This window comes from Abramis brama, assembly GCF_963993115.1.
Source record: "Abramis brama genome assembly, chromosome: 3".
In the NCBI taxonomy this organism is placed as follows: Eukaryota; Metazoa; Chordata; class Actinopteri; order Cypriniformes; family Leuciscidae; genus Abramis; species Abramis brama.
This window is the reverse complement of record NC_139965.1, coordinates 5,194,488-5,207,686: the sequence shown is the minus strand read 5'-3', so window position 1 is coordinate 5,207,686 and position 13,199 is coordinate 5,194,488. Positions and strand designations below refer to the sequence as shown.

The 13,199-nt window shown below is 37.2% G+C and overlaps 1 protein-coding gene across 1 annotated transcript in view; it reads right to left on the bottom strand.

The window, feature by feature from the left end:
- Positions 1-13,199, bottom strand: part of LOC311079866 (ATP-binding cassette sub-family C member 12-like) — a gene marked incomplete at both ends in the record, with an annotated part of 97,112 nt that overhangs the window by 2,578 nt on the left and 81,335 nt on the right. The window contains 13 exons of the mRNA XM_084109591.1: positions 57-221; positions 289-402; positions 1,017-1,095; positions 1,400-1,559; positions 5,487-5,676; positions 5,788-5,877; positions 7,829-8,018; positions 10,170-10,307; positions 10,412-10,638; positions 11,445-11,633; positions 11,751-11,854; positions 11,963-12,052; positions 12,170-12,235. Of these exons, the coding sequence (XP_083965717.1) occupies positions 57-221; positions 289-402; positions 1,017-1,095; positions 1,400-1,559; positions 5,487-5,676; positions 5,788-5,877; positions 7,829-8,018; positions 10,170-10,307; positions 10,412-10,638; positions 11,445-11,633; positions 11,751-11,854; positions 11,963-12,052; positions 12,170-12,235 (1,802 nt within the window). The remainder of the gene's footprint in view (positions 1-56; positions 222-288; positions 403-1,016; positions 1,096-1,399; positions 1,560-5,486; positions 5,677-5,787; positions 5,878-7,828; positions 8,019-10,169; positions 10,308-10,411; positions 10,639-11,444; positions 11,634-11,750; positions 11,855-11,962; positions 12,053-12,169; positions 12,236-13,199) is intronic.

Genomic DNA, 13,199 nt, shown 5'->3' with positions numbered 1-13,199 from the left:
GTACTGTATTTAGTTGAATGTAATGTCAATTTATACATTAAAAAGTAGTGGATTACCTTGCCATGCTCCATGACGAGTATGCGGTCACTCTCCAACACGGTGTTAATCCTGTGGGCGATTGTGAGCACTGTGCAGTGCTGGAAACCCTCTCTGATGGTCCGCTGGATCATGCTGTCAGTCTCGGAGTCTATAGACGCCGTCGCCTCATCCAATAGAATGATCTATGAACACGACTTTATCAGACCCTGTTAAGAGCAAGGGATTCTGGTGTGTGTTTTGTAGTCTTACTTTGGACTTACGGAGCAGTGCTCTGGCCATACACATGAGCTGCCGCTCTCCAACTGAGAAGTTCTCTCCGTTCTCCACTACTGGAGAGTGTAACTTCTCTGGCAGCTTAGCAATCTGCAAGAGAGAGAAAGAGAAGTGCGGATAACACCTGAATGCTTGAGTGTTTATTTTATATACTATGACCATTATATTCAATTACTGTTTCTCCTTTCTTTTTTATGTTACCGTGGACCAAAGTGTGAAAGGTACGGAGAAGAATTTAAGCAGATGTTACGTCTGTTTCATCACTATAGTGCAGCTCACAGTAACTTATTACTTTTACTACACACTCTTATATTGTGTGTTTCTTTCTTTTTTGCTCTCTCAATAAATGATATCCTCACATAAAAGGCTAGATTAACTTCATGATGTTTGAGCTGCTCCTATTAGAAACCATGAGTGGTGAAATAATGAAACTATGGCACCCCGCTGATCACCTGAAAAGCTAACTTTATCATATACAGTGAAAGAAGTAGAAGTGCATCATTATTTAAAACAGGTAATGTTGATCAAGTCTGAAACCTGTAGCTGAAAAAGAGTGAGCATTCAGGCTGTGTTCTACTATTTGAAAAATGAGGAACATATTTGGAGAAGCCCTCTGACACAAGATCTAGAGAAGTACATACTTGAAACATAATCAAAACTATATCCAGTATTGCTTGCGGGCCTTGTGTAGAGTGAGTCTTTACCGTGTCCTTCATGAAGGTCTTTTCTAACGCCAGCCAGAGCTCCTCATCTTTGTAGTTGTTAAACGGGTCCAGGTTATACCTACACACAGTAAATCACACACACACACACTAAAGGCACAGTTCCTCAATCTGCACATTACAACATGTACAAGAATACAATACACAAAAATGTACACAGATTGAGGTTATAAGTATCGAGGATAACTGCCATTTTATTTTTCGATATCACACAATGAATGTTGCCTTATTTCAGTTCAGGTCATTTCAATGAATAAGACTGCTAGAATAAGTACTTATTGTGAATAAAAAAAAAAAGGAGTAAAGTAAATTGAATCATCGTGACGTAGCGAGTAGAAGTGTAGAGTTGGTCGGTGAGAGGTCACCTGACAGTGCCGATGAAGAGTACAGGATCCTGTGGGATGACGGACAGTTGGCTGCGAAGATCTTTCAGGCCCAGCTTGCAGATGTCCACATCATCTATCAGAATAGTGCCCTCAGCCGGCTCTGCCAAACGGAACAACGCCACGCCCAGAGAGGACTTCCCTGAGTCAGAAAGAGAGCGATGAGCGAAACTGTATGAGATGCAGAAAATCCTCATTTATATTACATGACTTTACTTCTTCGGGGAATCAGAGATTTTACGACAGCGGACATGGAGGGTGGCTGGCACCGGAAGGAGGGTGCGTTGGACGGCAGGTGTGTGGTAACGGAGTCAGAGGAGAAGTTGGAATTGAAAATTATGTTGTTTTAAGAAAAGATAGAAATCAGAATGGGGGTGGAGTATGTGTTTATATTAGGGCTGATATTTGTTTTAATGGCAGAATGGATTTAAATCACGATCTTATTGAAGCTGTGTGGTTTGATGTACGGTTAACTAAAAGTAAGCCTATATTAATTGGGGCTCTGTATAGACCTCCTGATCAGAATCATTTCTATCAGTTGTTGGAAGAATCTTTTGTCCCCTGTAGTGATTTTAAGGATGAGGTTATAATGATAGGTGATTTTAATACTGATGTCTCTAACAAGGAGCATGGGATGTACAAAGCCTTAAATAGGTTTTGCCAGGTTTTCGATTTACAGCAATTAATTCAAGAGCCCACACGTGTGGCTAAAATGAGTCAAACGGTCATTGATCTCATTTTGGTATCTGAGCAATCTATGATTTCTCAGAGTGGGGTTGTAAATTGTACTATGAGTGACCACTCATTTTATTGTACAAGGAAAAAGTATAAAGTTGTATTGAAGAAACAAAACACAATTAAGGTCAGGTCATTGAGAAAATATAGTCGTGAGGTCTTTATTGAGTGTTGAGTGAATTGGCCTTTAGTGTTATGTTCGGATGTTGATGAAGCATGGGGGCAGTAGATAAAGTTGCTCCGATAAAAACTATTAGAGTAAAACTGAGGTCAGAGCCATGGATGAATGGTGATATTTTAGAAGCAATTAGTAAGAGAAATAAAGCCTTTTCTGTATTTAGGAAGAGTAAAGAGCGGGATGACTTGGGTAATTATAAGAAGTTAAGAAATATAGTGCAAAAGATGATTAAAACGTGTAAAAGGGACTTTGTTCGTGATAAATTAACTGAGCATAAAGTTAACCCAAAGAAACTTTGGCAGTCATTGAAACAAATTGGGTACAGTAATAGGCTTAAGACAAAGACAAAAAAATATTTGCCTTAACATCAATGGGGAGCTCTCTTCTAATCAATTAAAGGTTGCGGATAAATTTAACTCCTTTTTTACTTGAAAAGTAAAAGCTACCAAGCCTTTCTATGGTATCACAGGACGAGGTATTAAAGTTATTGAAGGAACTTAAGTGTTCGAAGGCAATTGGTCTAGATGAAATTTCTGCCAGATTTTTAAAAGATGCTGCAGAATATATTTCTCCATATCTCACTCATATTTTTAATCTTTCAATTATGTCAGGTAGAGTTCCGAAAGATCTGAAGCTTGCTAGGGTTGTTCCGCTATATAAAAAAGGGAGCAAATTAGAAGAGGGTAATTATAGACCAGTTTCGATTTTGGGGGTTGTATCAAAAGTTCTGGAGAGAATAATCAGGGATGCAAACAGCTTTTCGGCGCCTCCCGCTTTTTTCACATCAGTTTGGGTGACTTTGGGTGACAAAGTCATCTGAAGCCATTCCATAGCTTAATGTGAGGGACAGAAGTCTATTTACATCATTAAAGTGTACGGAAACTCGTTTTCCCTCCTCTGCGGCTGTCACTCATTCTCCATTCAGTAACGTTATTCAAACAGCGCGGGCGCCTCTTCCGGTTACAGCAGGATTTTTTTTTTTTTATACATAGCCTGCTCAATACATTTAAAATAAGCATAATTTAATTGTGTATTATTTCTGTGTAGTGTAACGTAGGCTATATAAATATATACACTTCTAAATTCTTGACATTAATGTATAAATCTAAAATTGAGAAATGATTGCCTGATTGAATTTTAGAAGAGTACTAATAGCAATTTGTTTTTATTAACATGTTTAGATTTTATACAATTACTGTGCAGATTTTTTCAAGAATTACTTTTTGTTTAATAGTTAAGTTTAATAAAAATACATAATAATATATTTATGTAATATTTAAAGGTGTTAACCGTAATCTTACACTGCAAAATGATAATTTACAAAGGATTAAATTCATCACAATTATATAAGTATCTGGATATTTGCCGCGGGGCGAGGGCTTTGATAACCTCTCTCTTTTTTGACCATACACGTGTTTGCATCCCTGAATAATACAAGAGCAAATAAATAATTACATTAGTAATTCTGATTTGTTTTATGAATTGCAATCTGGTTTCAGAACATCTTATTCTACGTATACGTGTTTATTATATTTGACAGATTATTTAAGAAGAGAGATCGACTTGGGTAAACTTTGTGGCATGGTATTGTTAGACCTCCAGAAAGCATTTGATACCGTTGACCATCAGATCTTGCTGATTAAACTAAAAGCCCTAGGTTTTAACAGTATGGCATGTGAATGGATTTGATCATACTTGACTGAGAGGTATCAAAGAGTTGATATTAACAGCACTCTGTCTGAGGCTAGAGAAATAACGTGTGGGGTGCCTCAGGGTAGTGTCCTGGGCCCATTGTTGTTTCTCTTGTATATACATGATATGAAATCTGTTTGCAATTGTAATCTTTTTCTCTACGTGGATGATTCAGCCTTGGTGTTCTCCCATAAGGACAAAGAATTATTGAGAACCATTTAAGTGATGAGTTAAAGAACATAATCTGGGGAAAACTGAATCTATTCTATTTGGTTCAAAAATAAGGTTGAGTAGGACTCCTGAGCTCAAAATGTCTGTGGGTGGCACCCAGATTGAAGTTAAAAATTGTGTAAAATATTTAGGCTGTGATTTGGATAGTCAAAGGGTTATTATAAAAGTGAACCAAATAATTAAATTCAGTTTCTAAATAAAGAAACTTTATGTAACATTAAACTAAATGTTAGCAAATGCTTTAATTCAGCCACACTTCGATTATAGCCACACTTCGATTATGCCTGTACTACATGGTACAGCAGCACCCCTAAGAGGATAAAAGTTCAACTCCAAACGGCACAGAATAAATTAGTCAGGATGGTAATTTTAAACCTCAACAATAGGAACCATGTCGGCTCTCCCGAACGTAAGAAATTAAAATGGTTGACAGTTGAAACTGAGATTAACATGAAAGATTTTGTATAGGAATGAGCCAATGTATTTTAAAGATTATTTTAAGCTTATTATGAACTCTCATAGCTACTCAACTAGAGGTAGTGCCACAGACATAGTTCCTTGTAGATTTAAGAGCTGTTCTGGGCAAAACACCTTTTAACAGTTAACAGTTGAACAGTTGTACACGGCAGCAATGGAATGGAACAAACTCCCAGTTGAGATTAAGTTAAGCCAGTCAGATCGTTGTTTTAATAGAGCATGTGGTGAATGGTTGCTAAATGCTAATTAGATTAAATTTTTTATGTGATCTTAAAGAATATTTATTATTGCAGTGTATGTATTTGTTTATTTTATTTTTATTTGGATGTGGCTGAATGTACAAGGTACCTTTTAGTCATCTGTAACTTGCCTGGCCATCTTTATCAGACTACAATGAGGACCACAATGGAAATAAGTTTGTAACTTTCTTGTGTTATCCTCAACAGTTCTGATTAATGTATAATGTCACTGTGATGACTTCTTGTTATGCATTTTTTGTTACTGTCTAATAAATCAAATCAAAAAATACTAATAATAATAATACTGAAATCCACTAGCTACTTTATGCATTTTTATGATGGCAGCCACATTTGGTCATAAAGTCGAATGACGACTTTAACATTGATTTCCCCCCATCTCTTAATTTAATCCATTATGCATTACTACATAAATCTGAACTTATAACAATAAGCGGAAATGATTCGTAACATTTAAAAACATAAAATTAAGCTTTGAATAGAACATGTTCTCTCTCACCAGAGCCAGTACGTCCCACAATGCCAAGCTTATCCCCTGGATTAATATGAACGTGGAGATTACTGAGGACCATGGGCGTGTTGTCCCTGTATCTCATACTGTAGTTTTTAAAGGTAATGGCGCCCTCCTGTGGCCAGCCGGCGGGGACGTGAGCACCTTTGACACTTCGTGGACCCTCTGATACACAACTCTGCAGCACACAATGAAGCAGTGATAAAACCATGTTCATGATTATCTGAACTGGCTAAACTGAATATGAATGCATGATGACCCGAAGGTTGACCTAATGTTCGTCTCTTACCGTAATATACTCCAGCAGTCTCTCTACACTGGTGAACTTCGCCTCCAGCTCAGTGGACAATCTCACCACAAACTGAAGGACTCCAGTCAGCTGAAACGGCATGAACACAAAGTGCTCAGATATCCTTCAGTTGTTCGCCTACTGTTTTAGGGGCCGTTTACACCTGGCCACTTCATGTGTTTTCTCAGATCGGATCTGATTTAACGCACATCTGTAATCAGTCACTGATTACACCTCTAACGCACATCTGTAATCAGTCACTTCTAAATGGTTGTGTTCCCAAGAAAATGAAAATTGCAAAAGTTATTCCACTGTTCAAAAATGGAAATAAACATAATTTTACCAATTATAAACCAATATCATTGCTTCCTCAATTTTCAAAAATTCTAGAAAAAAAATATTTAATACTCGATTAGAAAAATTTGTTGAAAAACAAACTGATTAATGAAAGTCAATATGGATTTAGAAGCAAAATATCTACATCTATGGCTATAATTGATGCTATAGAAGAATTATCAAATGCATTGGACAATAAAAAAATCTACCATTGGAATATTTATTGATTTGAAAAACGGATAAGATGATTGAGATAGATGAAAAACTTGGAAAACTCACATCAGACACATAAAAACCAAAGTCTCCAAAATCCTTGCGATAATAAATAAAGCCAAACAGGTTCTTGATGAGAATACACTCCGTATTTTATATTGTTGTATGGGGAAATAATTATAATAACTTAATACAATCACTATTTATTTTACAAAAAAGGGCTTTACGTACCATACACAAGGCTGAATATCTTGAACACACAAATCCACTTTTTCTTAAATCAGAATTATTAAAAATACAGGACCTAGTTAAATTTATTACAGCACAATTTTTATTTAAAGCATTTCACAACCTATTACCTGCTAACATACAAAAGTTATTCATGTAATACCAACGATCAGAACTACTAGGATGAGTTTTTGTGTGTCTGTATGCGGGGTTAAACTATGGAATAGTCTGGGGCTGTTACCTGCAGTAATATGTGTGTATTTAAGATATTTTTGTGTGTTTTTTTTTTTTTTTTTTTTTGTCATTTTCTTTTTCATGTTTTTTCTCATACGCATTTATATATACAATTAATTGAGTGTTATGATAATGTTTATAATTAAGGAAGCAACTACCTTTGTTTTTGTTTTTGTTTTTTCCTGTTAATTGTAACCGGGGTGGGTTTAAATAAGTTTGACTTCTACCCACTCCGTTTCGAGCAATATATGGAATTATGTTGTTAAAGTATGATGAATTTAACTTGTTGTATAGATGAATCAAAATGCTTCTTTATTGCCTTTGTTAGGTGTCATTATATATTGCTCGAAATAAATACATTAATTCAATTCAATTAATTCAAATTTATCAAAACGATTCCATTTACACCTGATCACATAAATGTGTTTTTGCAAAGCGGATTTAAATCCGATCTTCAATTCCCGCACGATATGAAATTTTAATGGAGTGCACGTCACCGAAATCAACAGATATGAGCTGCATTTTATTGATCATCAGCTAAAATTTCAAAATCAAAGACCGCAATAAGAGAAAGCGGCAACAGCCCTGGTAAGATCATTTCGTTTCTCTACTTTTAATGATAATTACTGTGTGTTAAGTGTCTGCGACTGACTTTCACTTTTTGCGATAGTTTGCACGTTGGCTTAATGAATAAAGTTGAGCGTGTTCCAGTAGCGTCGTCATATTTGGCTATAACATAACATATAGCCTATAACACGCTCTCACACGTTTATTTTTTGAAGCATTTTTGGGAGGAGCACAATTTCCATATGTGGTTTCAACAACCAGATGCATTTACACTTGTCCAGTTTTGTCTGCCTAGATCTCCTCCTGAAGTGGTTTGAGCGATTGGATTCAAATCCGTCTCGAATGCGTTTCGGAGGGCATTTACACCTGGTCTTTTCACGATCGGAGCTATCCGATCTGAGAAAACGCATGAAGTGGCCAGGTGTACAGGTGAACAGCCCCTTAGTCTAGCTGTGAGAGTTACCTGTATCGTGTAAGATAAGGCCAGGCCCTTTAGAGAAGGGTTTATGGCCTCATTGGGGCTGAGCACTACGAACAGTGCCACCATTAGAGTCACAGTAGCGGACAGGAAGCCTAGCCAAAACGACAGCCAGCGAGTCCCACAGTTAAACAGCAGGAAGTGGTTTGAGTTGATGTCACTCAGCGTCTTAAACCTGTTATTGGAAACACAAACAATTTGAGGCTTTGAATTCATTGGATGTTTGCTACATTTGTGGGGGCAACGCAGGCTCTGAGCTTATTAGTGTTGGCTTTGCGTGAAGAGAAAAAAATATTTTGTACTAGTTCTCTTTAAAGGAACACTCCACCGTTTTTTCATATTAAACTATGTTATTCCCTTAACTAAGACGAGCTGATACATACCTCTCTCATCTCAGTGTGTGCACTCAATCGTGCGGTGACACTTTGCTAGCACTTAGCTTAGCCCAGTTCATTCATTAGGGATCAAACAGAGATGAAGTTAGAAGCGACCAAACACCTCCACGTTTTCCCTATTTAAATACAGTTAAACGAGTAGTTACACGACCAAGTATGGTGACACAAAAAAAAACGTGGCGCTTTTCTAAGCGGGTTAAAAAGGATAACTATAATGTATGGCGGAATAGCACTTGGAGCACTTCGACTCGGCGCAGTAAAAAGTCACGTTGGTTCTAATGACAGAAGTGAGAGGGAGAGGATTTTTCAGGAGTGATGATTTTACTGCGTCGAGTCGAAGTGCTCCCAGTGCTATTCCGCCATATATGGCCGCATTTACACTGCAGGTCTTGATGCCCAATTCCGATTTGCTGACTATATCCGATTTTTTTGACGACCCGCTTACATCATCTTTTAAAAGTGACCCGTATCCGATATTTGCATTTACACTATACATTGCCAAAACAACCAAATGTAGACGTTCTGACCCGGAAAATGAAGTAAAACAGCTCAATATGCAATGGATACAGAAGCAGACAAAATTATTATAGTGATGCGCAGATCGCGGTCATATCCGAGGGGGCTCTGTGGATAATCTGCGGATCGGGCGGGTCAAGTAGGCTAATAAAAATAACATTCTGATTAATTTCGGGTGGGTCGCGGGTGGATAGATAAATCATTATTAACGAAAATATTAACTACATTCTCTAAAATATGAGTATCCTATGTTCCATTCCAGTTTAAGTTTCAAGAGAGTAAAGCCTGTTTATGCCATTAAGAAAATTAAATTCTGTCAAATTTGAACAAAGAAATGTTCATTTAAAAGCAGCGCTCATTCATCAGTGTATTATGTTACCATTAAAGATGCGCGCATCAACCGTAGCCTCGAGTCCGCTGTTGAAGGTGATGATCATCCATTTATAATCACGCGTAACAACACATACGAATACATAATTTGACCATCGGGTACAGATACTTAAATCAGATAATTTTATAATTTGGATAATTTGTTTTTGGCTGCGGATTCGGGTGAAGTTTTGCTTTCCGCACTATTTTCAAAAATCAGCAAAACATTGCTCTCGTAAGGCGGAGAAAAAAATAATCCACTGTGTTGAACCTTCGTCCTCCATCGCACCATTAATAAGTCATGTGATCGCAGTTGGTGTCCACCTGAGTTGACGTCCCTTTTTTAATGACGTATCACTCACATTTACTGGGGAATATCCGATTTGTCCGCTTACATGGCAGACGCAAATGCACGTATCCGATTCATATCCGATTTATTACCACATATGAATGAGGCCTGAATCCGATCTGAGAAAATCGGAATCCATGCGTTTTTTTCCTGCTTACACGTTCACCGGTCATATCCGATCTGTGCCACATGAGAGGAAAAAATCGGAATTGGGTCACTTGAACCATGCAGTGTAAATGGGGCCTATTATAGCCACAGTTCGCATGGCCTAAATGTAATTTAAAACGATACAACAGTTAGTTCTGATCCTTGTTTGGCAGTATACGGTCAAACAGCACTGGGACTCTTTTTGCAGATTACAACATTACATCAGGAGTGATTCAACTGATTCAGTCAAAAGTAGTTTCATTCAGGAATTTGGTGGAGTTTCATTGGTGGAGGAAAACAAAGAATTGTGTTTTATTGTGTTGCAATTCAATTTCAGTTTCAATATTAACTTTGTGTTTATTAGACTGTTGCATAGAAGCAATATCACACTCGTAATCGTATTGTTGGTCTAAATATGAACACTTTTGCTTGTGTGTTATAGCTTAGGATAATTACTGGGGAATGATTCATGAGGGTCACTCATTTCAAGTGCAACATGTCTTTCTTAAATATTTTCTAATATAAAATTGTATTGTCAGTAATATCTTACCGTTCAATGTACTGCTTTCTTTTGTCATAGGCATGGATGGTGCCGAGTCCCTGTATGGTAGAGGTGGTGAGAGAGATCCAGGGAGAACGGCTCACATTCTCCATCCTCTTCATCTGACGAATGCTCCTTTGGAAAACACTAGGGCAAAAGAAAACGCCATGAATCTGTGATTGAAATCTTTATATTCCACTTCTGATCAAAAACACATCTTATGATGTTAAGGTGCGATGTTCGTGTCTTACTATAGGATTGAGGCGAAGATGAGTCCGAGAACTACCACGGCGATCAGGAGGAATGGGAATACTGCGCAGATGATGAGAACGGTGAAGGTCACGATCAGACAGAACTGCAGAAAGTTCTCCATGTTGTACGGCAAGACTGTGTCGACCTCATCTTGGTCTTTACTGAAGCGGTTCACCAGGCGGCCGGTTGGAGTCGTGTCGAAAAAACTCATTGGGCTGCCAAGGATCTGATGAAAAATATAGTCAAATGGTATCACAATTCTTCTCAAATGGTTTTCATTTTACTGAACAAATATTAGCACAATGCTCACTAAACAAACTCTGTCCTATTAAACGTCATCACTTGCATTCAAAAAGGAGTTTGTGTCAACCATGAGGCTGCAGGATGAATAAAAATTATTTAAGTTAATAAATTATTATTAATAAAGAAAAACAATCTCTCTCTAATCTAAATTAAAATAAAAAAAAACAGTTCAGTTTTTTAAACTTCTGGAATCACAAAATGAATCATGGTTAATCTAATATATCACTAATATATTATTATTATTATTATTATTATTAATAATAATAATACTACTAATAATAAAATAAACATTAAAATAAACATTAAAAAATTCACCATGTACATATCTGAAAAAAAGAATATATAAAATAAATAAATAAAATTATATATGTGTGTCAAATGTTTAAAACAGATTATTTAATCAATTTTTTTCTGTAATTAATTATTATCGAGATTATTCATACCTAACATTGCAGATTTTATTTTTATTGTTTTATATTGTAATACTTTCACATTGAATCTCCAAAATAATGTAGAAAAAATAAAGATGGTTTATTTTAAATATTTGTTTTAATGGCATCTTTTTACAATGCACTATGAATGATTACTGATCAGTAGTGATACTGATGTCTACTAAATATATATATTTTTTCTTATTTTAGACATTTGCGTGGGCCTTCGGGTCAAAAAGGTTGTGAATAATATGATCTAAAAGCTAAAATTCAGGGAGTGTAAATCTGCTAATCTTACCCGTTTGAACATTGTGTCGTGGAGTTCGGAAGAGGCACGCAGAGTGACTTTAGTGAAGGTGTAGCCCTTGGCAACACTCAGCAGGACCATGACAACAATAATAATGCCATAAATCATTTGGTAGAATGCCAGGTCTGGATTCTCTGAGATATCACCGCTGTTTGCTGTTAGATTAGGACTGGAATTGTTCTACAAGAACACAGAGAGAAAACAGTTTGAAAAGGGATGGTAAGGTCTTGATGAGTGTGTGTGTGTGTGTGTGTGTGTGTGTGTGTGTGTGTGTGTGTGTGTGTGTGTGTGTGTTACCCCTGATCCCTGTTCTAACCAGTAACTGAGCCACCAATTGCTGAAAGCAGTCGATCCCACATGAAGAGTGAAGACAAGTATAACAACTGCCAGCAGTGTATACCCTACAGAGATAGAAGTAAAGAGAAAGACAGAATGTGAAACAGTGTTACAGCGTTTATAACGTACGGACAGAGAGACCGAGATGGAGAGAGACAGCAAAGAACAGAAACCTCCAGCAGCTTTGCAGTATTGGTGGTAAGTCCTCCACGTAACTGAACCTTCAAGGGACACTTCTTGTGTTACCAACTGATCCTCTTTCCCTGAATCAATCAATCAATCAATCACACACACCTATAAATCAGATTAAACTGAACACACTGAGTGAACATAATGGACTTATTCATAATTATATATTGTGAAGATGTTTATACATCTACCTCTTGTTTCTGTGGAGTCTTTGGGTAATTCATTTGTTACATGTTTCTCATCAGACATTTCAAAAGCTAGAAAGATAAAAGAAAGATAGATGTATGTTAGCAGATGTTTGTCTCACCAAAAGTGCACACACTGTAAAAAATCCAACTTACGTTTTGTATGACAAATTCAGTTTTTAAAGTTTATTCAACTATTTAACATGAAAAAAGTTGAGATAACTCACACACGTAAGTTGAGAAAACTCAAAAATGTCCTGCAGCTGGTTGCCTTAAACTTTTAAGGTTTCTCAACTTTTTTTTTTTTACAGTAAGAGGATGAATTGCTTATGAATGCAATTCGATCAATGTGATGCGATCAATTACGAGAGTGATTAGGGGCGGATACGGTGCGTTCAGTGAGTATAAAAGGAGATGAGATTGACATCTCATTAAGCGCATCTTTCTGGTTCCTGGGAAGTGACGTCATTTCTGGCACACCGTGTTTATGTCCAGGAGTGTTTGGCTGAGGAGTATGTTAGACATGTCAAACAACTATTTGTCAATATGAGGCCACAATTTGCACGCCATCGAGTGCACTGGGCGGTATGAGTTACCATACGCAGTGACACGGGGGCCAGGGGGTGTTGCAGCAGGCTTCGTGGGCGCTGTTAGGCTTTATGTGACCCATTGTTGGTCCTGTGAATCAGGATTGCCTGCAGAAGTCATTATTCGAACTGGAGGCTTCGGAACGGAGTTGTATTCTCCTCTGCAAGCTGTCTTCGACCATTCCTTTGCCTTCTACTGGAACGACACATTTACTGCCGATCTGTACTTTTACTCGACGATCTCATTTCAGTGAACGAGGGTTTCCTTGACGACCGAAAAGATAGTGCGTTCACAGCCTGTAGTGACGCATCTAAATTTAGTCTTTTCCAGAATTGACATTAAGACTTGAGTAATTTACAGCGGCGAGAAGCTACTGGGTTTTTTTGTCACTACTATTGTGTTTTATTGTGAATATTATGTCTCTTTGAATGTTGGTTGTTTGTGAATG